The sequence below is a fragment of the Cinclus cinclus genome, chromosome 24, assembly GCF_963662255.1.
Source record: "Cinclus cinclus chromosome 24, bCinCin1.1, whole genome shotgun sequence".
In the NCBI taxonomy this organism is placed as follows: domain Eukaryota; kingdom Metazoa; phylum Chordata; class Aves; order Passeriformes; family Cinclidae; genus Cinclus; species Cinclus cinclus.
Genome location: NC_085069.1, coordinates 1,640,856 through 1,667,594, shown reverse-complemented (window position 1 = coordinate 1,667,594; position 26,739 = coordinate 1,640,856). Strand labels below are relative to the sequence as shown.

The 26,739-nt window shown below is 54.1% G+C and overlaps 2 protein-coding genes across 2 annotated transcripts; one reads left to right on the top strand and one right to left on the bottom strand.

Moving 5' to 3' along the window:
* Positions 1-147: 147 nt before the first annotated feature.
* On the bottom strand, positions 148-5,121 carry DCAKD (dephospho-CoA kinase domain containing). The gene is made up of 4 exons (XM_062508160.1): positions 5,004-5,121; positions 2,776-2,979; positions 884-971; positions 148-433 (listed from the first exon to the last, which is right to left on the bottom strand). Exons 1-4 carry the CDS (start codon positions 5,113-5,115, stop codon positions 148-150), a joined length of 690 nt encoding a protein of 229 aa, XP_062364144.1. The 5' UTR covers positions 5,116-5,121.
* Positions 5,122-8,693: 3,572 nt separating this feature from the next.
* Positions 8,694-26,419, top strand: NMT1 (N-myristoyltransferase 1). Its single transcript, XM_062507953.1, has 12 exons — positions 8,694-8,826; positions 14,777-14,891; positions 16,103-16,247; positions 18,362-18,480; positions 18,955-19,046; positions 19,648-19,764; positions 20,489-20,659; positions 21,018-21,126; positions 22,133-22,303; positions 22,552-22,719; positions 23,127-23,264; positions 24,889-26,419. Exons 1-12 carry the CDS (start codon positions 8,699-8,701, stop codon positions 24,907-24,909), a joined length of 1,494 nt encoding a protein of 497 aa, XP_062363937.1. The 5' UTR covers positions 8,694-8,698; the 3' UTR covers positions 24,910-26,419.
* The last annotated feature ends 320 nt before the right edge of the window (positions 26,420-26,739 follow it).

Here is a 26,739-nt window from a genome sequence, read left to right as displayed (position 1 = left end):
CTGTGTTCACCTTGGGAAGTGTGCAAGGAGACACCTCATACCGCTGTCTGCATTCAGCTGGCAAAGCTCATTAACAGAGGTGGCCTTTCACTGCCCTTTTCAAACAGGGAAATTCAGGCCCCTTCCCTGACTAAGAAAAAAGGTGAATTAAGAGATGAAATGCCTGATGAGGAGGAACACCAGCCCTCCGAGCCCAGCCACAGCCGTGCCCACCGCCAGCCGTGCCCAGAGGAAATGCAGGGAATCCTCGAGGTGGACGTGCAGGCGCAGCACCTGCCGGCGGGTGCTCTCCCGGTCCCCGCAGTTGTCGATGACGTGCGTCGCCCACTTGCGCTTCTCGTCCAGGGGCAGCTGGGAGCTGATCCGGGCTTCGGCCTCGGCCACGCCCAACCCGTTCCTCTTCATCAGCCGCACCAGCTGCGTTGGGGGATCACTGTCGGGTGGAGCACGGGGCTGAGCTGGGGTTGGGAGGGAACGGGGGATCTGCCTTCCTCGGGCACCAGGGGAAATCACTGGGATAAAATGGGAATGAGAGAGGTGCCCCCTGTCATTTCACACAATTAGCCTTCACTTGGATCAGCAGAGCCACCACTGCCTGGGCTGTTCTAAGCATTTACACAGCCTGTAACAGTGCCCCAAATCCGGCCGATAGACCATGGGTTGTGGAAGGCTCAAAGGCAGTGATTTCCCTTCTGTGATGGTGCCAGGTTCCAGGGAAAGCTCAAAAAGGCTCTCATGCACTATAAAGGGAGGTGTCACTTCTCTCAAGGGGCTTTGCACAAGAGCTGAATCTGAACCTTCACCAGACATGAAGGAGGCACACAATGGTCCCCTCCAAGAGATGTGGCATTGTCCCTGTCCTCATGGTTACCAGAGAACTTACCAATAAACCAACACTGTGTATTTCATAAACCTGGTCAATCCGTGTGTCTCGAAGAGCAAAGGGATGTCAAGGATCACGTAGTGGTAGCCTGTGGAAATGGCAATATTCCCCAAAAAAGGGAACAGCGTTAACCATCATTCACAAATCCCTCATGCTGCACACACGCCATGGCCAGGAAACACAAAACAAGCAGGAGCTCTACAGCTCCATGATTACAGCAGAGCAGAGCAGAGCCTCCTGGCTCTCCTCCCTCACAGGGAGGAAATGGTTCCAGTCCAAGTTTCCAGAGGAAATAAAAAATAAAACAACCCTAACCTGGCTGCTCCAGACCAAAGGTGAAACTGCAGAAATATAATGAGGAGCTGAAATGAGGAGCTGAAATGAGAGCAGCAGTGCCTGGCTGGCAAGAGCAGCAGCCATGTACTGTGCTGGCCTCTCCTGGGAAGCAGTACCCACAGCAGGATCTGCTCTCCACTCCTTTCTTGTCCAAGACTTCACCAGGCTGCAGCCATCTGAGCCAACATTTCCCAGCTCAGCTTTCCTCCCTTTATGAAAAACTTTGCCTAAACACCTCCATTTTTCCAAGGGGAGCAAGGAAATCACTGCAGACCTCCTGCAGCTGTGACATTGAAACATGGGGGGAGCCTCCAGGAACAGCCCAAGGGTTGAACCCTCACCAAAACTGGCTGAGTTTGGTTTAAAACCTCTGTCACCACAGGGAACAGAGCTTGTCACAGTCAATCATTGTACCCCTGGTTCTCCCCGTGCCTCTGCCCTTGGCCAGTGTTTGGGGAGGTGGGAGATGCCCTGCTGAGTCTGGGGGAGAAGGTGAGGGGAAAGCTCTGAGTCAGGACTTCACTCCCCTGTGTGTCTCCCAGTCATGGGGACACCTCAGGTTTTGTTGGTGTTCCCTCTTTATAAGCCCCCTAAAATCAAGCTGCCCACAGCAAGTAAAGTCTTGACAAAGACATCGTCATCCAAGGAGCCACCATTCCACCAGCATCTCTGCCCTGAGAGGTTTCTCTCTGCCCTCTGATTTGATCGATCAGAGCTTTCCTTACACAGCGATCCTCAGAGACAGCATCCAGCTATCCCAAATCATTAAATCCTGACTAATGAGGACAAAGCAGCCTGCTGAAGCCATGCAGCGCTCTCGCCGAGGGCCAGGACAGCATCCGCCTCCTGAGCCTGCAGCCCCAAGTTCAAGACTCCATCTCTGGCTCCTGGCATTCCTGCCTGTTGCTTCCTTTGTACTTCCTCCTCCTCACCCTGCAGCAGAGCTTGGCCCCGTGGTACCCTGGCCTGCTCAGCTCGCGCAGGGCTCAGCTCTGATAAGCACCACGAATCCAGACTGACTCTATTAAAGCATCCGTCTGTCTACACGGAGACCTCCGGAACAGCTGGTGATCTTATCTGGCATTTCCCCAGCCCAGCCTGACAGCTGCATTTGTTCCATTTATCGGGGGAACGCGGGACTTTGGAAGCCACAGCTGTCAGCTCATTCCTCACCTTATCGACACTCAAAGGGCTCCACAGCTTGCACTGAAGCTGGAGCAGGCTGGGGGCAGGGAGGGATATTTGGCCATTTTGGGAATGTGACATTATCCGGAGGGTAATCTCAGCAAAGCTGCTCTGAGGCCCTACAGATACACTTTAAACCACAGAGGAAAGCGGTGAAGGGCAGCAGTGAAAGGCAGGAGTGAATCAGGAATGAATCCTCCAAACACTGACACCAAAGGCCACCGAAGGCAGAGCACAAAGGCTGTCATTCAGCATCCCTTCCCTTTCTCTGTTATCCGTGTCCCTCTCCCCACATCCAAACCAAAGGCAGAGGGAGCAGGGATGGCTCCTGCCCAAGCAGGAGTCCTGACAGGCTGGACATGGCCTCTTACCAAGTATAAAGTACTTCAGGACCTGCTTCAGCATCTCCTTCAGGATCTCAGGGTGGGTGATGGAGTTCAGCAGCCGCCGTTTCTCTGGCTGGGAGAAGATAATGTTTCCGAGAGCCTCACGATTTATCTCGCCGTTCTCCAGGAGGATCTCGGTGCCAAAGTGCTGCAGGATCTGCTGATGGGCCTTGGAGTGGGGCTGTACCACTGAGAACATCAAACAGCCGGGGGTGAGAGCTGGTTTTACAGCACAGTCGGTGTTTGCATCAGCAATCACCCTCAGATGGGGTTTGCTCATTAACTAACAGAGCTGATGCTCCCTTGGCAGCACATCTGCTTCCAGCACATCTGTCCTGGCACCACATCTGCACAGCCCACCAGCTCCTGCCAGAACAGCCCTGCCATCCCAAGGTCCCTTTGAGGGCTGACACCCGGGAGATCAAAGTCCTGCAGACATTAATTCAGCACCACGACCCTCCTGGCACGTGCTGCTGCTCATCATGACAAGTCAGCAGGGCAGGCAGGAAGACACGGACATGGCCACATGCCAAGGCTGGGGCAGGAGCTGGGCTGAGCCAATTCCCACCAGGGATCGAGCAGGGAGATCCTAAAGGGACAAGGACCAGCTGAAAACTTCAGCACTATGTGGATACTCACTGCTGCAACTTGGCTCTGGATGCTGCTGAGATGGTTGTTTTGTTTTTTTACTGTCTTTCACACCAATCACTAAATTCTTCAGGAAAATGAACACAGAAACCTTCTAAAAGCTCAATCCCAAATCAACTCTTGCAGGGGCTCTGACGTTACAGGAGTGTATAACTTTAAAGCCACCAAAAAAAAAATCACCAACAAAAGGGATGAAGCAATAAAACCATAATTAAGCTCCAGCTGAGGGTAACCACAGTGAAGGACAGACCGCAGATAATCATCTCTCCCAAATCCAGGAACATTGCCACAGGTTGTAACCTCAGGCCAACCTCATAAAAGTCTTTAAGACCAATTCTTTCCTCCCATGGAATATCACATGGAGGCAGTTTCAGGACGGGTTAAATCCATATAGTAAACAAACACATATAAAAAAGGAATTGGTACAAAATAAAGTGATTGGCAGAAAACTTTCACAGGCTATCTGTAGTGTTTTCCTACCGTCTCTGAGGGCTTTTAGCACCTCCAGCAAATTTCCTGCACCTTCAGGGGAATTACAGTGCAATAAAATGTTAAAGCATCACAGCTTTGAGTGGCTACACAGTAAGTTCTTCACCAAACAGAAAAGCTCAGGCACTTCCAAATGACACCATTGCACCATGGCTCAGCAGCAGACCCCAAACCTGCTGCATGCAGGATCCACAGCCCTCAGAATCCCAGAGTGGTTTGGAGGAAAAGCTCATCCAGTGCCACCCCCTGCCATGGGCAGGGACACCTTCCACTATCCCAGGTTGCTCCAAGCCTTGTCCAGCCTGGCCTGGGACACTTCCCGGGATGGGGCAGCCACAGCTGCTCCGGGCAACCTCTGCTCTCCTTGTTTTCCTGGTGGGGTGAAAGGATTAACATCTCACAGGTTATCAGGGAAAACAAGGTCTGCTCTGGTCTTACTGAGTCAACAGATCTGGGACTCTAGGTCTTTTCTCCAGCCTAAGCAGCACCTTTGGACAGCAGCAAGAGGCAGGTGTGCAGTGCAGGAGCACAGACCAAACTCCCCCTGACCTGGGATCTCTGGAGGTTTTCTTTTTGTTTTTTTTTTGTTTGTTTTTGGGTTTTTTGAGCACATTAATTTTATGGTCCGATTTCTCAGTATAACCAGAAAAACAACATCCAGCACAGAGGGACATTGTCTTTCAGCCACCAATGTATCTGAGTGACAGGATAGGTGTCCTGGGGCTCAGGGGGCATATCAGACTAGCCAGGGGATCCCACTTTACAGGGAACCACATTTATTTTTGCCCAAGGTTGGCTTTCAAAGCTGGGAAGCATCACACACCAGGGGATGGAAACTCAGAGCACAATCTCCCCACAGTGTTTATTAGGTCACGATCTTCTTTTTTTCTTTATTAAAAATATATCCTACTTCCAATCCCCCCCGGGGCAGCTGCTCTGCAGCCCCGCAGACTTCGAAGCAGGAGGGAAACCCTTCTCTGATGTACCCAGAGCACCCTCTGCCGTCAGCGCTTCCCCGCAGCGATCCCGGTTGTCAGGGGAACCTCAGGGAGCAGGACCAGCTCTGGAAAACTCACCCTGCCTGGCTATAACATCGGCATCGATCACGACACAGCCCAGCTCCCGCAGCATGGCCACCACCGTGCTTTTCCCCGATGCGATCCCACCCGACAGTCCCACCAGGAACATCGTGCTCTGGAAGGGAAAGAGAAGAGCTGGAAAACGTGCCAGAACAAAGCCATTTTGTTCACGCTGAGCACATCAAATATTTAGTCCCAAATAGGCAACTTCATTCAAAGCCCATTTTCTTACGTTCTCAGGGTGTCACTGAGACATCAGCAGTATTTTGGCACCCTCTGAGCTGGGTATCCCTGTTCCACAGGCAGGAGGACAGTATTGGATTAAACAAGGCTTCTCTGGACCCCCCCTAACTCTGGATGTGCCACTTGAGCCAGCCCTAAGTTCCTGCAGCTGGTTTATCTGCAGCTCCAGCAACTCGTTCTCCTTTAGCATCTCCACTCATTAAACCAGAATCCCATCTACAGCACCCTGAGTCATGGAATCATGGAATTGTTTGGGTTGGAAGAGATCTTAAAGCCCGTCCAATTCCACCTGGTATGGGCAGGGACACCTTCCACTATCCCAGGGTGCTCCAAGCCCTGTCCAACCTAGCCTGGAACACTTTCAGGGATGGGGCAGCCACAGCTTCTTTGGGCAGCCTGGGCCAGTGCCTCACCATCCTCACAGGGAGGAATTCCTTCTCGATATCCCATCTGGCAGGGAAGCCATTTCCCCTTGTCCTGTCACTCTGATGTCTCTGGCTCTGATGTCTCCCTGGATCCTTCTCCAGGTGAACACCCCCAGCTCTCCCAGCCTGGATCCAGAGCAGAGGGGCTGCAGCCCTGGAGCAGCTCTGTGGCCTCCTCTGGACTTGCTCAGAGCAATCAGGAAATTTCTGGCAGGTTTGTCAAGGGTGACCCAGGAACAACTTTTTCTTCAGAAAAAGGGCAGAATTCAGACAATATCTCAGCCAGGACTGGGACACACAAACCTGAGAAGAGAGCCCTGCTCATTCCCTGAAGCTGGGTATCAGAGCTCAGCCACCTCTGACACCATTAGAGCCCACAAGGCACTCAGTGAATTCCATTCCTACACCACTGGCAGTCCTAAGGACAGGGAAATCACAGCTCTGAGCAGCAAACTAGTATCTGGTATGCCAAACATGGCCCTAAGCACAGATCCGTGTTTGCCCTTGGCCTCGAGGCTGGGAGGGGGTTGGTAATGCTGCTCCCACAGCTCCTGCACAGACATTTCCCTGCTCAACCCAGACCCTGCAACCCTCTAAATCCTGCTTGTGTGCTCTCAAAAACAAAAGGTTCAGGCACACAGAGGGTGCTCTGGAGAGCTGAGGGGAGTACTGTGAGTATCTGCATCCCAAAAATACTCTGCAGGCTGGGTACAGACTGCAGTGTCCCTCCTGCAGCCCCAGCCCAGACTGTTCAGGTCTTTGTGCAGCCAAGTTGTGCAAATCCCCAAGGACAGCAGCTCTGATTTTTCTGTCACCTCATCCAGGGCGACACCATAGGTGAGGGGCTGAACTGCCCACAGCCCAGCCTGTGGCTGTTGCATCTGAGAAGGAATTGACTCCATCACCTTTGGCCAGGAGCCACAGACTCCTGGTAGTCACTCTTTGGCTTCCCCTTGCCCAGATGCTGCTCCCTCCTGGTAGCCCAACCCCAATAATCTCAGTCACCATCGCTCTGCCTAACCTGACTCCGGTCTCTCCCCTCCCTCCAGACATCACCAGCCCCCAAAACACTCTGCACATAAAGGAACCAGGTACCTACTGCCCACACCGTCCCCCACGAGTGGCACCCAAGGACAGCAGGCAAGAACACAGGGCTGCCGGAGGGCTGAGGATGGGTGAAAACACAGCACTGTGACCCTTTGGCTAGAAAACAACAAAAAGAGATACTTTAGTCATAATTCAGTCCTACAAACAGGACCCAAACCCACAGTTTGGCGGGAAGAAGGGGGTGGGCAAATCCTGTGGCAGCTCAGCAGAGGGAAGCAGCAGAACTGGAGCAGAAGCAGCAGCCCCTGCTGGCAGCTCAGGCAGCAGCTCCACCGAGCTTTGACCCAGCCTGCAGCAGCACCACGTGCTCCTTCTTTCCCAGACACCAGGACAACAGATGGGGATAGCTCCAGCAGCAACAAGGGGGAATCCAACAGGAATCGAAGAGAGCCAAAATAATAATAGCAAACAGCAGTGATTTGGGAGGCTCATGTACATCCCAAGCAGGACCTGAACTCCACGGGGAGCCTCTCCGGTCTTACAGGGGGCTTGGAGTGAGAGGGGCTGTTAATTCATCTCAACAGGTTAAAATCCTGCCCTCCTACCAGGACTTTACATGCCTGCTACTGCAGTCTGGGAGGGTCAACACTGCACCAGGAGGATCCAGATCACGGCAGTGGAGCCTCCATGTGCCCGTTTTGTAAAAATACACGAAAAACTGCCCTGCCCTTGTAATCACAGGGCTTTAACTGCAGCAACCCCAGCGTTCTGGCCTCCAGCCTCAGCTGGGACTTGCTTCCAAAACCCTGCTATTTCTGTCCCTCCGTCGCACGCCTCCATCACAGGAATTACTGCAGGGGGAAAGCAGCCCTTGGAAGGGTTATCTTGGAAATCAGGGCCAGCTGGGGATCTGACAGCCTTGTGCTGTCCAAGAGCCTGCACAGATCTTAGGCATCAATATTTAATAAGCTCGAGTTTGAACTGCACACGAGGGGAGAGGCCAGCCCACTCCTGCAGATGTTACCGGCAGGAGCGAGAACCAGTTTTCCCCCAAATACACCATTTTGGGGGGATATATTTGGACTGTTCCAACTAAACCAGACATGGGAAAAAACAGAACACGAGCCACAGAAGCTGGTCAGGCTGCAAAACTCGGTGAGCTGTTCCTACAGTGAGAAACGGGGAGATGCACCCAGGGCACCGGAGAAATGTTTTCCAAAGAATTAAGTGCCCAAAAATTCCCGTGTCCCAACTCCTGTGGGTTTTGAGTACAACACAAGCTGCCAGCCTCAATCCATCCATCCAGTAAGCACAGGGATTTGGGATGAAGCTGGACCGTGTCCTTCAGCACCATCCTACACCCGGCCCTCCTCTTGAGCCCATCCTCGTCTCTGGCTGGGGCTGAGAGAGCTGGTGTTTGGCTCGAGAAGGCTGCAGTTAAAGGGAAGAGCCACCAAATACAACATTGATTGGCAGGGAAAGAGCGACCGCCACAAGCACCTCGACCCACCCCGCGGGATGCCGGGTCCAGCACGGCCCCCGCTCGCCGCCCTCACCACTCACCCTCAGCCCGGCTTCACACCCGCCACAGTGTCCCGCGCGCCTATTGGCTGTCGGGAAGAAGGGGCGTCTCCCCAAGCCAATCGGCGCCACCCTCATTAGACTCAATCCACCCCCTCAAGCAGGAAGCGGGCGGAGACGAGAGCACCGCGGCCTCGGCGGGGAACGGGCCGCGCCGCGGCTCTCCGTCCGGCGGGGTATCCACGCGGCTGACCGATGTGAGGGAGCCCTCCCGCCACCAGTTCCCCGCCCCTGGACACCCCCCAGAGACTGACGGGAAATGTAGTCCTGGCTCCGGCACAGCCCGGCCCTCGCATGCCCACACAGACTACCACTCCCGGCATGCCTCGCGGCCCACCGCCCAATCGCGCCGCGCTTTGTTGAGGAGGTGCGGCACGCGCGGAGGCCCCGTTCAAGATGGCGGACGACAGTGAGACAGCAGTGAGGCGGCCACCGGCGAGGCCTCCGCGGCCGGCGGCGGAGGAGAACGACCACGAGCATTGCAGCGACTGCGAGAACGAGGCGGAGCATGGCTCCAACCGGGGGTGAGCGGCGACCGGGACCGCGTGCTACGGCGGCGGCCGGGCCCATTGAGCGAGGAGCGGCCGGGAAGTGAGAGGCCCTCCGCCCCTCCGGGGCGCTGATTGGTCGCTGAGCAGCATCCCGGGCAGCGATTGGTCGAGGCGCCGGTCAGTTTGGCGGGGGGGGGCGTCGCCGCAGGCGCCTATTCACGCCCGCTGCAGGAGCGTGTCCGAAGCTCAGCAGGGTCGGGCGCGGCCGCGGCGTGGATGGGTGACGGCTGCGGTGGCTGTGGGGCGGTCGGGACGGGGCCGCGAGTGCCTTTTTCGGGCAGAAATGAGCCCAATGAGCAGCTTCTCCTGGCCTTGCATTAGGGTGTGTCTCCCCACATTCTCTCTGCCCTCCCGCACAAGCCTCAGCCCATTCGTGGCATCTCCATCCCTGCGGTGCCACCCAGGGTGGTGGCACGATTGGATGCGTGATCCTGCTTTCCGGAGCATGTGGCATCGCCGTGCCCTGGAATAATCCCGGGCTTCTGCACAGTCATCCCGTCGTTACCCTAAACACAGCCCAGGGTTTTGCAAAGCTTTGCCTACATTGTCTCATGGTTGGAGGACAGCAGCCTCCAGGGGTATGTAATGGTGGAATAACAACAAGGCAGGGAGCGAGCACAGGCAGCGAGACAGGTCCTTATCTTAGTAGGGAAGAGCTGGAATGCTTAACGTAGCACCTTCATTACTCATTGCCTTAATTAATACGGTGCAGAGCTGCCTCACTATGCCTGGCATTTGCGGGAGAAACTTCGTCCTCATTCCTGCTGGGAATGGGAACATCAATGTTTGGCTTTTCAGAGGTTTCTGGCGGTTTTGCACTTTGTTCTTCCTGCACCTGAACTTCACTGGGCTCTTCCTGCTCACCTCGTGCTGTTTTCCTGGCCCTGCAGAGCAGAGACCATGGGCTTGGAGAGCCTTTCTACCTCCATCAGCAGCTTTCCATGGGCAATATCGCCTGCCCAGGAACCAAAGCGAATAAAAGGTCACACAAGAAATATCACAGAGGCTTTTTTTTATGACAGCACAGCTGCCCATTTATATTTCATTTGCCTCCCGGGTGTGGCACCATGTCTCAGTTTAATCGGTTTAGCCGTGCTTGGGGAGATTTTTATTTTCTTTGCCTCTGACATGATTAGGTTTGTGGAAGCCAGAGCTGAGCAGAGGAGACGCAGTGCTCAATCACCGCTGCTCCCCAGCCCAGCAGTTCCTCCTGCCCTTTACCAGGAAAAGGTGTGTTCTGGAGCTCTCCTTGGGTCCTGGCATGGGCATCACTCTGGCCACCTCGAGGAGCTGGAATACCACAAGCAGCCTGGGGAATATTCAGTAGGAAATAGTTTGGATAGCTTGGGAAATAGCACCAAAAGTGTGGCTGGTGGGCACAGCCATAAGGAACATGAGGCAGGGAGGCTTTTGAGCTCTCTGGCAAATCTCCTGTACCCCCAAAACCCACCAAGGAGAGACCAAGTGGTGGGAAGGAGGATGGTTTTCTTACTGGCTGCACAGTCATTAATTCTGTTGATTCCATACCATCCCATTACACCGGGGTGTGGGAGTGTTTCTGGTTCACCCCAGTGACACTGTCCCCAAAAACAGGGCAGGGGAAGGGCTTTGAGCTGCCAGGGTTTGTAGAACCAGACTTGGAGCCCTGCCCGTGCCAGTTTGTGCTGGGAGTCACTGGATCTTGGCGCTGAGGTTCAAAACATGAAAGTATTCCTTAGTGAAAGCAATACTTCCTTTCCTTTTAAGGACAGGAAAGAGGAATTGAGTTTCCTCAGCCTCAATCCTGTGTCAGCACTGGGAAGTGGCTACACTGCTCTCTGCTGTGGCTATCCAAGCTGATTTTCTAAAGAAAATAATCGCATTTTATTCTTTTTCTTATTTCTCTTTGTGTGGAGAGAGCTTCTGCTGTGTCCCTGGTGGCTGTGGAGTATTCATTCCCTAGTTCTGGAAAGGCAGGAGCATTACATGGTCTCAGCCTGGTGGCATTTGTCACCTCACAGGCAGCGAGAGCAGTGGTGACAACAAGGATTGGAGTGTCCCAGACCTGTGAAACTCTTTTATTGTTGTCAGAACCACCTGGGGAAGCTGTTCCAGGCAGGAAGAGTTCGGGAGCACCCTGTGGAACAGCTGGGTTGTCTCTGGGTGGGGTGTGAGGGGGCAGAGGGGCTTTTCCAAAGGGATAGCTGTGGGTTTGGCAATCCCTGCTTGCACTTAGCCATGAGAGGAGGTTCCTGGGACAAGCACTGAGCTCCACCACGTGGGATTCAGTCGTAGGTGTAGGGAGCATGCTGGTGGCACGGTGAGCTCTGGGAGCTGAGCTCTGCCATCTGGAGGTCCTCCCTTCCTCCCTGCCACAGCCCCTAATGAGATTACAGAGATTACAGCCTAAGTGCCATGCCTGATTAGCCCCTGGGATGGCAGAAGGATTTTCCAGCACCTAGATATGGAGCCCGGATCTTCTCATCTGATGCTTTCAGCCTCCCACCAGGCTGAGGGAGCCGCCCACAGCTGGAGTTGTTCCCCTGGTGCTTCCTCCCTCAGCTTTGGGAATACAGTGGGAACACCCATGAGTGGGTGCTGGTCTGGTGTTTTCCTGCCTCTAGAGGGGCTGAGTTGGTGGAGCACAGCCAGTCTGAGCAGGTCTCACCCTGAACGAGCCTGGCTGGTGTCTTTCAGTACTTCCAAAAATCTGTTTTCAAGACACTCAGGTTACGGGGGTTGTTTTCTGGGCAGTGGTTGGTGCTGGAGACTTTGCCTTCAACTCAAGGAGCCACGTGGTAACAGGAAAGGAGGAATTGGAGTGCTAAGTAATGATCATGATGGTGGGGATGCCCTTCCCAGCAGAAGGGAAAAGTGTTTTCCTTAGCCAGAAAAGAAACCGTGGTGATCCCTCAGGGAACTGTGAGATGGTCTGCACAGTGCAGCCAAGGTGCCTTTGTCCAGCTACTTAATTTCTCAGTGCAAGTCAGTGCGAAGGGGTATGGGTGGGAAAAGGCCTTAAGTGCAGCTGGGAAGGCTGTGGGCTGATGGAGTTGAGCTGGGCTGGCAGCTCACCCTTCTTGGGGGTGAAACTGCTCCAGCCGTCTCGGCTTCGTGGGTCAGGCCAGCTGCAGTAGCTGAGATTTTGGATGGTCCCAGGACACTGTTGGGGCATTGCCATTAATTTGGGGAGTATCTGGGGGGTGCTGCTACCCTGCAAACAGAATATATTTGCTTTCCTAAATAGATTTAAAATAGAAAATACCTGTAATTGTTGTTTCTCTGGGTGCAGTGAGCGGGACATTCAGGTTTTCCAGCATTTTCCTACTTGCTGGTGACTTCTCTGCCAGGTTGGTTTTCATCTCCTGGCTGGAGCAGGGCCCTTCCCCAGGCCATGCCACCTGGAATGCAAAACCACATCCCACCTTCTGCTACCCTGATTTCTTCCAGGTCACGACAGCTTTACTCATAAATCAGGGAGGAATTTTCTCAGCACATTCACCTGCGAGCCTGGCATGGTTGGGCCAAGCTCATTAGCACCAAGCTGGGAGTTGGCAGCTCTGATTTATGAAGCAAAGTGATGCCGACAGAGTATGAGGGGAGCATTTTGTCTGTCACAACTGACACCTACAGCATCCCAATGTGCAGGTCAGCTGGGAACACATGCCCATTCCCTTTGGAAGGGACAACTTCCAGTGTCAGCCCTTGGTGTGTGCTCAAGAATTCTGGTGCTGTCAGTTTGCGGTGTTAAAATTTATGGAAACAGTTTGGATGTGTTTATTGCAGCTCCAAGGTGGCTTTGCTCATCCCAGGATTTCAGTGTGCCCATGATCTGCCTGTGCTCCTCCCCAGAGAGTTAAAAAAGCCATCACACATTTGTCACCAAAATCGATAGTAGTGTCAGCAGCGCTATGCTGGGATTGCTGCTGCTGTCATGGCCAAGCAGCATCTCCTGGCAGTGGGAGGGAAGGTGAGATTCCCCACAGGGATGGTTCAGCAGCACCATGCTGAACCATCCCTGTGGTCCTTGGAGCTGCTGGTTGTCAGAGCTGTGGCTTTGCTCCTGCTCCCCTTCATTCTGTTCTGGAGACGGCGGGGGCTTCTCTTCACCCCCTTTTGTGGAGCAGCTTGCCCTGAACCACTGCTTGTTCCCATGCCAGGAATGCTTCCCATCTCCTAGTGTTCCACACAGGCTCTGCTGATAGATGGGAATCCTTTTCCCTGGCATGTGCTGTCTGCAGAATCTCTGCTGCTGTTCAGGTTTTATCCAGAGGACAAGCTTCCCCAGCCCAGCAGCTCCATGTCCTGCAAATCATTCTTCTCTGCTCTCCAGGGCAATGCAGCTTATCACATTGGCTTTCTACATCCCCAGGCATCTCCCAGCTTCATCCCTCAGAAAACATTTTTCCATTCACTTTTCCCTAGTTGCATAACCTTCTTAGTGCTCAGCTGAGGGATTGCATAGAATGCTTGGGTTGGAAGGTACCTTGAAGGTCATCCAGTTCCACCCCCTCTCCTTGGGCAGGGACACCTTCCACTTGCATTTCTTCAAGCTTTGTTCTCTTCCCAGCTCCTCCTCATTCTGGCCTTGCTGAAATAAATAGTTGGATGCTGCTCCAACATATTTTCCAGCACGTTTCTTCTTTTTTTCCTGCTCCACCCTCTTCACCACTATCTTGTGTTTGGTAAAGACATTAAACTGCTACAGAAATGAGCAGTGCTTTTGTGGGGAGATTCCAGGCTGGTGCCTCTGGGCAGGTCAGATCTGTGGAGTTGTCCCTGCTGTGGGAGTTGTTTTGGAGTGCAAGGATGGGCACAGCTCTGTTGCAGGGTACAAATGTATCCTGACCCTGCTGGGCAGCACTGAGGGACAGGACAGAGCTGAGCCATGTGCTGGCACCCTCTGTCCCCCTAGCTTTCTTTGCAGGAGACTCCTCATGTGCTGTCAGCTGGCAAAGCTCTCCTGGCCCTGTCCTCCTTTTCCCTTCTCATCCCTCCACTCAGACTTGCTCCAGCCTCTACAGGATTGAATTTCCCCCTGAACCATGACTGTCTCAGAGGCTGTAGCCAGTTCTCCCTGTCCTGTGGCTGTTGCCTGTCCTGTGTCAGGTCATCCCATGCAGGATCACGAGATCATTGTCACAAGATCCCATGTGCTGTGCTGGGAGCAGGCACCTCTCCTGTGTTTTGGCATCAGGATGCTGCTGGAACAAAGGCCAGGCTCAGTGAGGGGCTTCACACCAGCAGTTGTTCAGGATCATCATGATTTGGATGTCCAGGGCTGCCCCACATCTGTGGAAGGAGGAGCTGTGCCCTGGTATAGGCACTTCCCGCCCTGTACTCCCACTGGAGATTTGCTCCTCACTCTCAATTTTCCAGTTCCAGCATAACAATATAATAATTTCCCAATAAACAGCCTCATCTCCCTAGAGTATCACCTCTGCAGGTGGGGTGACATTTGGCACCGTGTCCTTGGCCAGTGACCTCTCTGTGGTGCCTGAACTGGTTGTGGGGCCTTATCTCTGGGGCTGAGCCAGTGTTTGCTGCTGCGGCATCTATCCTCACGCTTGGAGAAGAGGGAAGTGCCAAAACTGTGCATCCCACCACTCCACAGGGTGGATTGGGCATGGGTGGCAGAGTGGGTGATGTGACAGTGGGGATGTGGTCACCTGCAGCATAGGGTACAGTCCCCACTGCCCAGCAAGCCTGTGGGATGGGAGGTGTTGGTGCTGGTCCCTTTTTGGAGCTCACAGGGAGTTCTGTGCTCTGTGGTGGGCACTTGGCTGCACCCTCCATGCATGGAGTATTCCCCTTCTCCTTCCCCTTCCTGGAGACTTGGACTCAGCAGGGAGCCTGCATTTTCTTTAGAGTGCCTCAGAACCCAAACAAATGTTCTCCCAAAGGAAAATCCCAAGGCTCCAGTGATGTTTCTTGTGTTCCCCAGGGGCTTGAGTCCAGCAAATGACAGCGGAGCCAAAAAGAAGAAAAAGAAACCCAAACGGAAGAAAGAAAAGGGAGGAGGAGACCAACCCGACCAGGCTCAGGACCAGCCAGTGAAGGTGACCAACCTCTTCTCAGAATCCTGCTCCCTCCCCCCCCCCAACAGCCAACCCCATCCCAAACCTCTCCAGTGTTACTTAGGCCAAGGAAAGAGTTCCCAGCCCTGGTTTTAAGCACTTGGTTGCTAAAAAACCCTTCATATTTAGAGTGATTTCCTAGCCTAGCTCCATGTGTGGGAATTCCTGTTGGTGCAGAAGGTGTTTGCAGAGCAGTCTGGGGATAATGCAGTCCTTGGCTGGATATCCCAGCCAGTTCCAGGGTCAGAGTGGCACCTCCAAGTTATTCTTCCCAGACACCAGCTGCCTGTCACAGGCAGGAGCTGCCACCTGCCAGCTCTGAGTCCTGCCTGCAGCAACACGGGGGTGACATCTGGTGGTGTTGATTTTTTGCTTGATGATCACAAGAGCAGCAGCTGGGGAGAGCAGGGTCTATCTTACCCCTCTGGGCTTTGCCTGATCTCTCCAGCAGCCAATGATTCAGGAAGCAGTATGGGATACATAGAGTTTGATCCTCCTGGCCCTCTTATCCCCTCTGGTGCTGTGGCAAAGGACATACTTCAGCAGAGGCTCCTTTCTGTCTGATGCCCAGTTCCCATCCAAATATTTTGAATATTTTGTCCATCTGACTGTGCAGAGCTTTAAATTGGGGCTTTATGCTTTTCAAACTAAATTCCTTGGGGATCAGAGAGGAGCTGGGGCTGGGAATTCAGTGCAGAATTCCTCCCTGAGGAAGAGGAGGATGAAAGTGTCTTTCATCTTGACTCAACCTCTCTGCCTTGTCCCAGTCCCTGGTGTCCAGGGACTCCTCTGGAAGCTGCAGTTTGTGGATGCAGATCCAACTTAGAGGGAGGAGGCTGAACAGTGAGAGAGAAAAACCACTGAAGGAATCCTGAATGCTAGGTGTGGGTTGATCCATTTGTCTGCAGGATGTCAGGTGGGGTGGTTTGCTCCTGGGGCTTACAGCACCCCCTTAACTCAACCTTGAAGCATTTTCAGAAAATTCTTCCATTCCCTTTGTCCTAGGAGTACCTAAAAACCAGATGTAGGTGAGTGGCAGGTGGCTGGTGAAAGGGTTCCTCCATCCTGTCAAGGATTGAGGATGGGAAGGGAGATTCCTGCCTGCTCTCCCTTTTCTGGCAGCACCCCACACATACAGACCTGGTGGCTCAGCTTGCTCATTTTGTCTTTCTGCTTTCATCTTCTGCCCTTAGGTGAACTCTTTACCTGCTGAGCGGATCCAGGAGATTCAAAAAGCCATTGAGCTCTTCTCTGTGGGTCAGGGCCCTGCCAAAACCATGGAGGAAGCCAGCAAGAGGAGCTACCAGTTCTGGGACACACAGCCAGTGCCCAAGTTAGGTATGTGCAGCTCCTCGACATCCTGTGGACCCTGGGGGAGGCCTTGTGGTCCCCAGGCTGCTCCAGGAAGCCCTCAGAGAAGCCTGGAGAAGCTGATCTGTGGCCAAGTGAGTCCTTGCCTGGCCTGGGATTCAAAGGCACCAAAACCGCTTCACCACCATTCAGCAGCATGGGCTAAGTGGATGGGGGGGTTCTGAAGAGCTGTGCAAGCACCTCAGGTGATACAGAGGGACAATCTGACATCTGACCTGATGCTTTCTGCATTTGTGCATCCCTTAATCCAAGTCCTTAGCCCTGCAGTTGGGTTTCCCCAGCCTTCTGTATCCAAGTTTTATGTGTGGTGCTGCCACATCCTATGGACTTGGAGCTGTCCAGCTCTCCCCTTCTTGGAGGCTGAAGCTTCCCAGACAGGGATCCTTGGTGGGGAAGGTGAGTTGGGGCTGGATGGTGCTGGGAGCAGCTCTGGGAAGCAAGTCCAGTGCTGAGCTGCCACATCCTTGGTCTGCTGGGCTCACATCCCTCTCTGGCACAGGCAGGAGCCTAAGCTGAGCCAGGAGAGGGAAAACACAAACATCAAAGCATCTCCAACCCAGGCTGCCATGAGCATTTAAGGATGAGGAGCCCAATTTCTTGGTCTTCTTTTCTCCTTATGAACATCCCAGTGGTACTTCCCAGCTCTGGTCCTTGCTCCAGCCCTTCCTCTTGCTCCTGGCAGCCTATGGCAATGATCTGCTCCATGGCAGGAGCTCTCAGAGCAGGTGTGCCAGGAGAGGTGCCTGGCTCGAAGGCACTCATTCCTGGGCTGACTGGGGTGCCTGGGATAACTTTAGTCTCTCCTCATCTGCCTCCCTCAGAGCTCAGGGGAACTAGAGAGTAAGTCCAACCCCACAGTTCACAGATTTATCCAAAACTTGTCATGGCTTCAAATTTGCTGCTCTTCAGTATTTCCCTTCATAGGTTTGTATCCCTTTTGCTTCAGATCCAGTGTTTCATTCCCATTCCATGTTGTCCACACTACTCTGAGGCCTTTTTAGGTCTCAAAAACTTTCCTAGCAGCAACAATCTCAGCTTTAAGTAGGGAAAGTCACAGTGAAGTGGCACGTGGTCATGTGAGACAGCAGAGCCTGATCTTGCATTTGCCCTTTTTTCCAAGGATGCTTGACATGGAATATATAATTTCTGCTTGGGAAAACCCTGGGGAAAGGGTGGAAGGTGTCTCCTGGGGAGTGGGAGGCACAAAACAGCTCGTTCTTCTCAACACCACAGTGGTGGCTGTGCCCTGGCTGCTGGCCACTTGCCTTGTCCCAGCACTCCTCGTGGTGCTGGCATGCTCTGGCACATGGCATTATGGGCACAGGGCTATTTAGGGCTGGATAACAGAAGTGCTGTGGGATTTTTGGGGGCAGATCTCAAAACAGTTCAGCACCTGTTCAAAACAGAGAGGGCGGCCAGGGGTGAGCATTTCTGGAAGCTGCCTGGGGTGGGTGTGATGGGGGAAGTTTTTGCTCCAGGCTTTCATCACCTCCTCATTGATTGGAAACCTTTCCAATGCCTTTTTAAGGGAATTCCTAATTAGCACAACTTGATTTTCTTGGCAGCAATGAAGTGATGCTGCTGGACCAACATCCTTGAGAAAGCCGGCACTCGAGCTGACATCGCCTGGCTGAATCAGGGCCTTTAGGAGTCAGTGGTTTTACAACAAAAGTTGTGTTGTTCACTGCAGTTCTTCTTTAGGCACACTGGGCAGGAAACCCTGACACTTGCCAAGTGGCAGTGGCCAGAGCTGGCAGGAGGTCACCATCCCATAGAGGGGCTCACAGCAAAGTTCTGGCCCGGGCTGGGATTGTGGGGACGGGGAAAGGTCAGGAATCACATGTGGAGCTGGAGGATGTAGCTGTGACTATGTTTGGTCACCTGAAGGTGACTTTCCCTGGAAGGAGTTTTGTTTCCCTGTCTATTGTCATATCCCAAACTGGCTGGGTAAAATGACAATCCCCGTCTGCCATTGCAGGGCAGGAAGACATGAGAAACATTGGACACCAGACTGAGGTGTTGTGGAGGCTTGGCCTCACACAATAGAGAACTTTTTCATGGCTCCCTGCTCTGTCTTACAGGAGAAGTGGTGAACACCCACGGTCCGGTGGAGCCGGACAAGGACAATATCCGCCAGGAGCCGTACACCCTGCCCCAGGGCTTCACCTGGGATGCCCTGGACCTGGGGGATAGAGGTGTGGTGAGTACAGGCAGTCCAACACGCGTGTGTTGGAGCATCTTGGTTGGCAGTTCAATGCTCGGGCTGTTGGAGATGGTTTTGGGGATGGAAACATGTCCTTCACCACAGTAAGTGACTCTCTGGCTCTCTCACACCATCTCCTTGGGCTTGGATGGGTCTGACACTGCAGTTCCTTTTTACCCATCCCAGATTGGGCAGGTTGGCCTGGCTTTTTCAAGGGGATATAAGGATATCTGAAGCCTGGAGTTCTCCTGTAGGAAGACCCCTTTGAGCATGACCCACCTCCCTGGGAGGTGACACAGGTTTTACCTGTGTCCTGCTGCTCCCCCTGCTCTGTGCAGCACTGGACCCCAGTGCAGGGACATGGCTGCAAACAGTGCCCTAGTGATGTGGCCCCACATGAAGTGTTCAAGGTCCTGGGGGCAGTTGAAGGCTGAGTAACCTCCTTAACCTCCATGCTCTGTTCTGCTGCAGCTGAAGGAGCTCTACACACTGCTCAACGAGAACTATGTGGAGGATGATGACAACATGTTCCGGTTCGATTACTCGCCTGAGTTCCTGCTGTGGTGAGTAGCACCAGGAGTGCAGAGCAGGGGGTGTGGGATGCTGACAAACCTGATCTCGGTGACAGGGCTGCAGCTGCCTTTGCTTATCCCATCTCCCTTCTTCCTGAAATGTCCCTTCTCCATCTGTCACTGTGTACAGTGTCTCAGGGACATGGTGAGAGGGGCTGTCACCCAGCCCTGCCTGCCTCTGGCTCCTTCCAGATACATGAGCTTAAAAGTGGACTTTTTTTCCCCTTTGGTTTGATCCCTCAAGTGTTTGTGAAAGTACCAGTAGCTGAGGAATTCCTCAGTGCCCTGGAGCTGTGGGGTGAAGGCAGCTGCCAGCAATTACCCTTGGAGTCCTATTGCAGCAGAGCTGCTGTTTCCTCAGGGTGTTCCTGAATCGAGGAGCAGCGATTTCCTCCTGTGTCCCAAGTGAGGACTGGCTGTGGGGTGCAGGAATTGCCCTGCATCCCAGCAGCCCTTGTCACATCACTGTGACTCTCACATCCTCTTGCCAGTGAGCAGGACTCAGGGTGTCCCAGGGCAGGGTGGCTAGCAGGAGCAGGTACACCAGGGACTTTGGGTGGGAGGTGACTGCTAAGGTGTGTCCCCTCCCCAGGGCACTGCGTCCTCCAGGCTGGCTGCCCCAGTGGCATTGTGGGGTCCGAGTGGTCTCCAGCAAGAAGCTGGTAGGATTTATCAGCGCAATTCCAGCCACCATCCACATCTATGACACGTGAGTGCTGCTGTATTTCTCATCCTGCCCCTTGCTGACGCCTGGGGCTCTGTAGGGATGTTGAGGGGAGTCTGGCTACATTGTCCTCCCCAGCCCACAGCCAGACCTGCACCCTTCAGCTTTGGAGATGTTTTGCTGCTTGGAAGGGCGGATGGGGGATATTTGAGAGCTGGCAGGGAGGTTCTGGGCAGGGACATCTTGTAGTTAACCACTAAGAAGGTTGTTTTCCTCAACAAGGTAGGTTAACTTAGAGGTCTGGCTTACAGAAGTCATCCAGGGCTAGATGGAGATGTAGAATCCATAGAATATCCTGAGCTGGAAGGGATCTCCAAGGATCATCCAGTCCAGGTCCTATCCCTGCACAGAGGAGCCCAACAATGCACTTTGTGCCTGAGAGCATTGTCCAAACTCTCCTGGAGCTCTGGCAGCCTTGAGGCTGTGACCATTCCCTGGGCAGGAGATTGCCTGGGCAGCGCCTAGCCACCCTCTGGGGCAAGAACCTTTCCTAATATGCAATCTGACCCTCCCCTGACACAGATTCGGACTGTTTTCCCTGGGTAACAGCTTAAGGGAGGGTTCTCCAAACCCAGCCTGTGCCCCTTCCCTGTGGTGTTGACTCCTCGTTCCCTTGAGGGAACTTGGAGGTAGATTGCTTGGGGCGTTGGTCTGATCCTCCCAGGTCAGGACAGTCAAGCCTCATGCTCTGCATTGTTTCTTCCCCAAGAGAGAAGAAGATGGTGGAGATAAACTTCCTGTGTGTCCACAAAAAGCTTCGCTCCAAACGGGTGGCTCCGGTTCTGATCCGTGAGATCACACGGAGGGTGCATCTGGAGGGAATCTTCCAGGCTGTTTACACTGCAGGAGTGGTGCTGCCAAAGCCTGTGGGGACTTGTAGGTGAGTGTCTGTGGCTCTCCCAAGATTTCTGTCTGCAGACCTTCCCTTCCTGTGGTCCCCTCTGTTGCCAGTAGAGAGTATGGGATTCTCCAGGACAGAAGAGAGTGATGATCCCAGCCCAGGCTTCTCCTCCCACACTGTCCTTCCAGGATTAAGTGCATGGCTTTGCTAAAGCTGCTCATATAACACAGGAGGGGAGGCTTCGGCAGCACAAATACTTCAGAACCTTGTTTCTCGCTGTGGGGAGCTGCTGGCCTGATGTTCTCACTTGCCCTCATGGCAGCCACAGGAACCTCGTGCCCCTTCAGCTGCCCTGCTGCCCCAGAACGAGGCTCCCACTGCCAGTGTGTCTCCACAGGTATTGGCACCGCTCCCTGAATCCTCGGAAACTCATCGAGGTGAAATTTTCCCACCTGAGCAGGAACATGACTATGCAACGGACCACGAAGCTTTACCGGCTGCCCGAGGTGGGTGTGAGCTGGGAGCAGAGCTCAGGAGTCACTCCTCACTGGGCGAGGGGAGAGGCACAAGTGTCCTGATTGAGGTCAAGTCCTCTGCCTGGAGACCCAGGGTTTGTTCCATGTAGTAAATTACTCTGTCAAGCAGTTGTGCTTTATTTAATCTTTATGTATTTTTGCCTGGGTACCTGCATTTTAAGGGAAAATTCTTGCAGTTGGAGGACCCTGTGAGCTTTTGTTTGCTGGTGAGTCATAGCCTTGTTGTTCTGGTAAAACGAGCAGGCAGATGTGACAGCCTTCATCTGTCCAAACACAGCCTCATGACCTTGGATGGGGTTAGTCCCTCACTCTTCAGTCACACTGATCAGTTCTGACACTGCAGTTGTCCTGCTGGGGAAGTTCCTCAGCTGGAGGTGGAAGAGAAAGAAACAAACTGCATTAAAATTGCCACCACCTTCCCCAACCCTGTTGGCTCCTTTCTGTCAGCCAGAGCTGCCCCTTTGGGGTGGAAAGTGCTGCTTTCATGCTTCCAGCTCCTGCCTCCCACAGCCACACAGACAGCAGTTGCTGGGCTGGAGCTACTGGTTTTTGCACAGAAACTCAGCCCCAGAGCAGATCAGGGCTTGCTGAGCCATCCCAACCCTAGATTAGTAATTGAGGCCAACTGGGAATAACTTCTTGTGGAGCCTGGGACATGCCTCCCAGCCCGTGCTTGCTGTGAGTGGGAACAGGAACCTGGAGGGAAGCAGAGTTTACGTTGTTAGTGGGTAGGAGATCACTTCCAGTGGGACCTGACCTGACCTGTCACTTGGGGATTTGGGACATGCTGTGCTCTCTGTGATCTTTGCCAGCGGTGTCATGGCTGATCACATCCATCTTTGCTGGGCACGTAGGGCTGGGGGGCTGAAAATGGGCTGATCTAAGCAGAGAGCGTCTCTGTGCTGCTTGTTGGAGAGCCCTTGGGTGATGAAAACCACTGTGCAAGCAACAAAACAACTTGTCCCACTTTCTGCAGACTCCTAAGACTCCAGGCTTGCGGCCCATGGAGCACAAGGACATCCCTGCTGTGCACAAGCTCTTGACTGAGTACCTGAAGCAGTTCCACCTGACACCCGTGATGAGCCGAGAGGAGGTGGAGCACTGGTTCGTACCTCAGGAGAACATCATCGACACCTTTGTGGTGGAGGTGAGGGGCAGGAGCAGGAGAAGGATGGGAGGGGTGTTTTCCTGGGCTTTTGCCTCTACTGGAGCTGTGGGAGCGATCAGGGAAGAGCTCCATGCTCCTCCGGGATGAGAACTTGTTGGAGGATGGTGCCCGCATCCTGGAACCTGGAGTCTCCCTGCAGCCATCACTCCAACTGGGAGAGCCCCTCTAAGGCTCTGGTCAGGCTTTATCCCAGCCTGACATGTTGTGATGTCACTCCTGCCTTCCAGAGTGCTCCGGGAGAGGTGACAGACTTCCTGAGCTTTTACACGCTGCCCTCCACCATCATGAACCACCCGACTCACAAGAGCCTGAAAGCTGCTTATTCCTTCTACAACGTTCACACCAAGACGCCTCTCATCGACCTCATGAGCGACGCGCTCATCCTCGCCAAGTCGGTGAGGGAGGCAGGGGTGGGCTGGCACCCATCCTGAGGCTGGGCAGCTCACAGGAGCTCACCAGGAAACTCATTGGGCAGCTCGCTGCAGGCTGGCCACCCTTGGGTTTGTGGAAAGGGCTTGTTCCCAGGATGACAGAAATCCAAATCAGAAAGGATCTGCCACCCAGGAGAGGGATGCAGGGGTACCTTGAACCTTCCAGCTTGTGAGCTGAGCTCAGGGTGTTACTCGTGTCCTACAGCAAACAGTCCTGTAGCAGTTGGATTGAGGGTGAGGACACCAAGGCTGAGCTCTTCCCTTTTTCTGGGATTCAAAGCAGGGCAGGAAAAGGGGCTAGGCTGCTCACAGGTGGGAGGAACTCCCCAGCACAAAAGCAGGAACTGATGGCTTCGTGTCTCCCTGTGCAGAAAGGATTTGACGTCTTTAATGCACTGGATCTCATGGAAAACAAAACCTTCCTGGAGAAGCTGAAGTTTGGGATCGGGGATGGGAACCTGCAGTATTACCTGTACAATTGGAAGTGTCCCAGCATGGCACCAGAGAAGGTCAGTGGTGTGAGGAGGGGTCTCATCCCCACAGCCCTGGGGACATGGGTTTGCTATCAGCTACACCTCAGCATTCCAGTCCAGCTGGTGTCCTTGCAGTGTCACCCAGGGTGATGGGTGAATCCCTGTGCCATCTCCCATGCCTGCACAGAGCGTGTCCTTGGGGAAAACCCCTCCATACTCATCTTCCAAAGCTAATTTTATTCCTGGACTAGCTCAGGTTCAGTCCTTCCCCTCTCACCACCCTCTTCCCTCTGAGGAAGGAGACCAAGCACAGAAGAGACAGCAGAGGGCTGCAGGGTCACAGATGTGACATTGGGGTTATGACAGTCGTCTGTGGTCCTGCACAGGACCTAGGTGTCACTGCACAGCCCTGGGTGTCAACATGTCCTGCTGGGGTGGGAGGAACAGCCACCTCGCTGGAGAGAACAGACAGGCTGGAGCAGGACCTGTGACAAAGGAGCTCTGCTACCACATGCAGGCGCCTGAGCCACAGGATCCCAGGATGTCATTTGTCCCAAGGCCCAGCAGCCTGTTCCCACTGAGCTGCTCCCAGAGCTGTGCTGCAGCCCCATCTGCCTGCCCTGGGCCATTCTGAGGCACCTGGTTGCTGCTGACCCTCCACACCAGAGATGTGATTCAGCACCTGGCCAGTCCACAGCCACCTTGCAGAGGATAGTGCTTGAGAACCAGAATCTGCCCAGCTAAGTCACAGCTAATTAATGCCTTAACACCTAATTAGTGCCTTGATGGCAGTCACAGGGCTTTGATTCCCTGGTGTGAAGCCAGGTCTGTTTCTGAGCACAAACCCTGTGCCGTAAACCAGCCTCACTTGCCTGCTGAGCCTCCTAGGAAGACCCAGGAGGTGTCAGCAATCCCTTCTTTTGCTGGGAGAGCTGGGGTGTGGGAGAGCCTGATGCTGGGAGTGTTTCCTGTAGTGGGGCTGCCTCTGGGTCCACTGGGTCAGAGTGCATGACCAGCCACCAGCATGCCCTGGAGAGTCCCCAGCAGTGCCAGCTGCCTGCAGAGGGACATGTCCAGGGACCAGGCTCTTGGGAAGCAGCTTCTCCTAAGTCACAGAATCATGGAATGGTCTGGGTTGGAAGGGACCTTAAAAGAGCACAACCCTGTCACAGGCAGGGACACCTTCTACTATCCTGGAGTTCCACCTGGCCTTAGACACTTCCAGGCAGTGGGAAGCCATTTCCCCTTGTCCTGTCACTCCAGGCCCTTGTCCAAAGTCCCTCTTGGCGCCCCTTTTGGCACTGGAAGGGGCTCTAAGGCCTCCCTGCAGCCTTCTCCAGGCTGAACAACCCCAACTCACAGAAGAGGTATTCCACCCCCTCTAGTCATTGTGAGCTGAAAAACATCCTTGGCTCATGAATCAAGGCTATCTCATAATTTTATAAAGCTTGTCACACCCCAAACATTGGTCACCTCCCCAGATCAGAACTGGGCAGGGCCTGTGTGCCAGTTCAGCCACAAACTCAGGGCTTTGCTGCTCAAATTCCCAAAACCAGTGGGGAAACCCACAGAGACAACACCAAGCCCTCCTAGCTGTGTCCACGCAGAGCTGGGAACGGAGCAGAGAACACGTCCTGACCTCTATTTCCATTGCTCCCAGGTTGGATTGGTGCTGCAGTAAGGGAGCCCTTGCCAGGAGAGCGTGGAGGAGCCAGGCCTGCGGAGGTGCTGCCCTCATCCTTTCTGCCAAAGCCAGACCCACGCTGGGAGAGGGGGACTGGAGCCACCGCCCCCACTGCCATCAGCCGTCTCCTTGTTTGATTTAACTGCATCTCATAAAGACATGATCAAGGGAATGTAACTGCTGAAACTAGATCATGATTGGCATATAATGGATTTAACGGGTGAATAATAAAAGTATATATTATATATATTTTAAATCTTTCCTGTTCCCAACTGCCACGAGTTGCATTCGGCTGCTGAAGGTCACCACTGGGCTCCTGGACCAGGACTTTTCTCCATGGGGACAGCTGAGGTTGATGCTATGGCGACGTGGTGGCTGCTGGCCAAACCCTCCTGCCTGCCCCGAGGGTGCATCAGGCTCTCCCCTGCTCGGCTCTTTGCCCCCGGTTTGCTCCTGACTCCATTAAGCAGGGTCCCTCCCCGCGGGCTCGGGAGCACGTCGAGATTCCTTTCAAAGGGCTATTTGTGCAAGCGATGCCTTGTCCCACCTCCTGCCTGGCCACGGAGACTCCAACCCTTCCTGCTGGACGCTGAACTGAGGGACAGCAGCGCCCGAAGATCCAGGGGGATTCAGAACGTGTCCTGCGCACCCCGCTCTGCTCAGACTCCTGGGGCTCGTTCCCCACGGCGCTGCGGGCACCTGGGGATGCTCCACTGCCACACCTCCAGCCTCTCTGCTCAGCTGCTTTTCTCTGGAAGCATGGAAATATGGACACATGCCATTTGCATCACCCCGGGGCTTCGGCCTCCCCAGCCCCCTGATGCCTCCAGCACCAGCTTCTGGTGTCACCTCGTGCTGTGGGATCCGCCGAGGGAAAGGAAACGTTTTCATGGAAAGCCTTCATCCCATCGAGATATTTTGGGAAAGGAGTGCCCAGACAGCCTCCTGCCATGCCATGAACCTTGTCCACCCAGAGCTCAAAGTTGCTCCTGCCCGCCCAGCCAAAGGTTTCCAAAGCTGCACACCAAGGCCAAGACCCCGTCTATGCACTCTCATGCCTCCCTGTCCCTGTGTGTCCCTGTCACACCCCATGGCACCACGGACCCTGAGAACCTGTGTCCATCCCAGCCTGGACCTGTGGGGCCTCAGTGGGAACCAGGAGCCCATCACATCCCCCCTGGCAGCACCATCACATCCCCCCTGCTCGGGGTCCTGTGTCACCTATGCAAGTACCTCTGTGTCCCCTCCTGTGTCCCTGCTGTCCTGGGCTAGGGGAGGCTGGGTGTGGGTGGGGGACACCCCGTGGGACCCTCCCTCTGGCAGGTTTGAGGGCTGCTCCAATGAATTCCCCCAGCTTCATGGGTGCAGTACCCATGGGTGCTTGGCAGCTCCCGAGGGCACTGCTGATTTGGGGATGGGCTCAGCCCTGATCCACCCACAATGGGCCCCGGGGGGTGACAGGGACACTGAGACAGGATCTGTTAAAATAAAACCTTTATTCGACTGGCTTGATCCCAGGGTGTAAATCTGTAACTGTCACTGGTGCCAGATCAGAGATTGGGAATGTGTCCCCACCTGGGCACAGTGGAGTGTGTGGTTGCAGGGTCCCCTTAGGGACTCCAGGGTGATGGCACCGTCCTTGCATCCCAAGAGAGGGGCTGGGATCAAGTGTGGCCAGGACTGGTGAGATTTGTTGTTTGCTGTCACCCCTGTGGGGCTGTGCTAGGCTGTTGTTGGGGGGGTTGGTACAGCATCTCTGTCCCCTCAAGGTGGGGAGGAGCAGGTTGGGTGGCACTGAGGAACAGGGACCCCTTGGGGTACTCTCAG

Coding starts and splice junctions, on each gene's coding strand:
- DCAKD (XM_062508160.1), bottom strand. CDS start 5,115: ATGTTCCTGGTGGGACTGTCGGGTGGGATCGCATCGGGGAAAAGCACG. Junction 2,980..5,003: donor CGATGTTATAGCCAGGCAGG/GTGAGTTTTCCA, acceptor TGATGTTCTCAG/TGGTACAGCCCCACTCCAAG. Junction 434..883: donor TACACAGTGTTGGTTTATTG/GTAAGTTCTCTG, acceptor TCCACCCGACAG/TGATCCCCCAACGCAGCTGG.
- NMT1 (XM_062507953.1), top strand. CDS start 8,699: ATGGCGGACGACAGTGAGACAGCAGTGAGGCGGCCACCGGCGAGGCCT. Junction 20,660..21,017: donor AAGCCTGTGGGGACTTGTAG/GTGAGTGTCTGT, acceptor GTGTCTCCACAG/GTATTGGCACCGCTCCCTGA. Junction 23,265..24,888: donor CCAGCATGGCACCAGAGAAG/GTCAGTGGTGTG, acceptor CATTGCTCCCAG/GTTGGATTGGTGCTGCAGTA.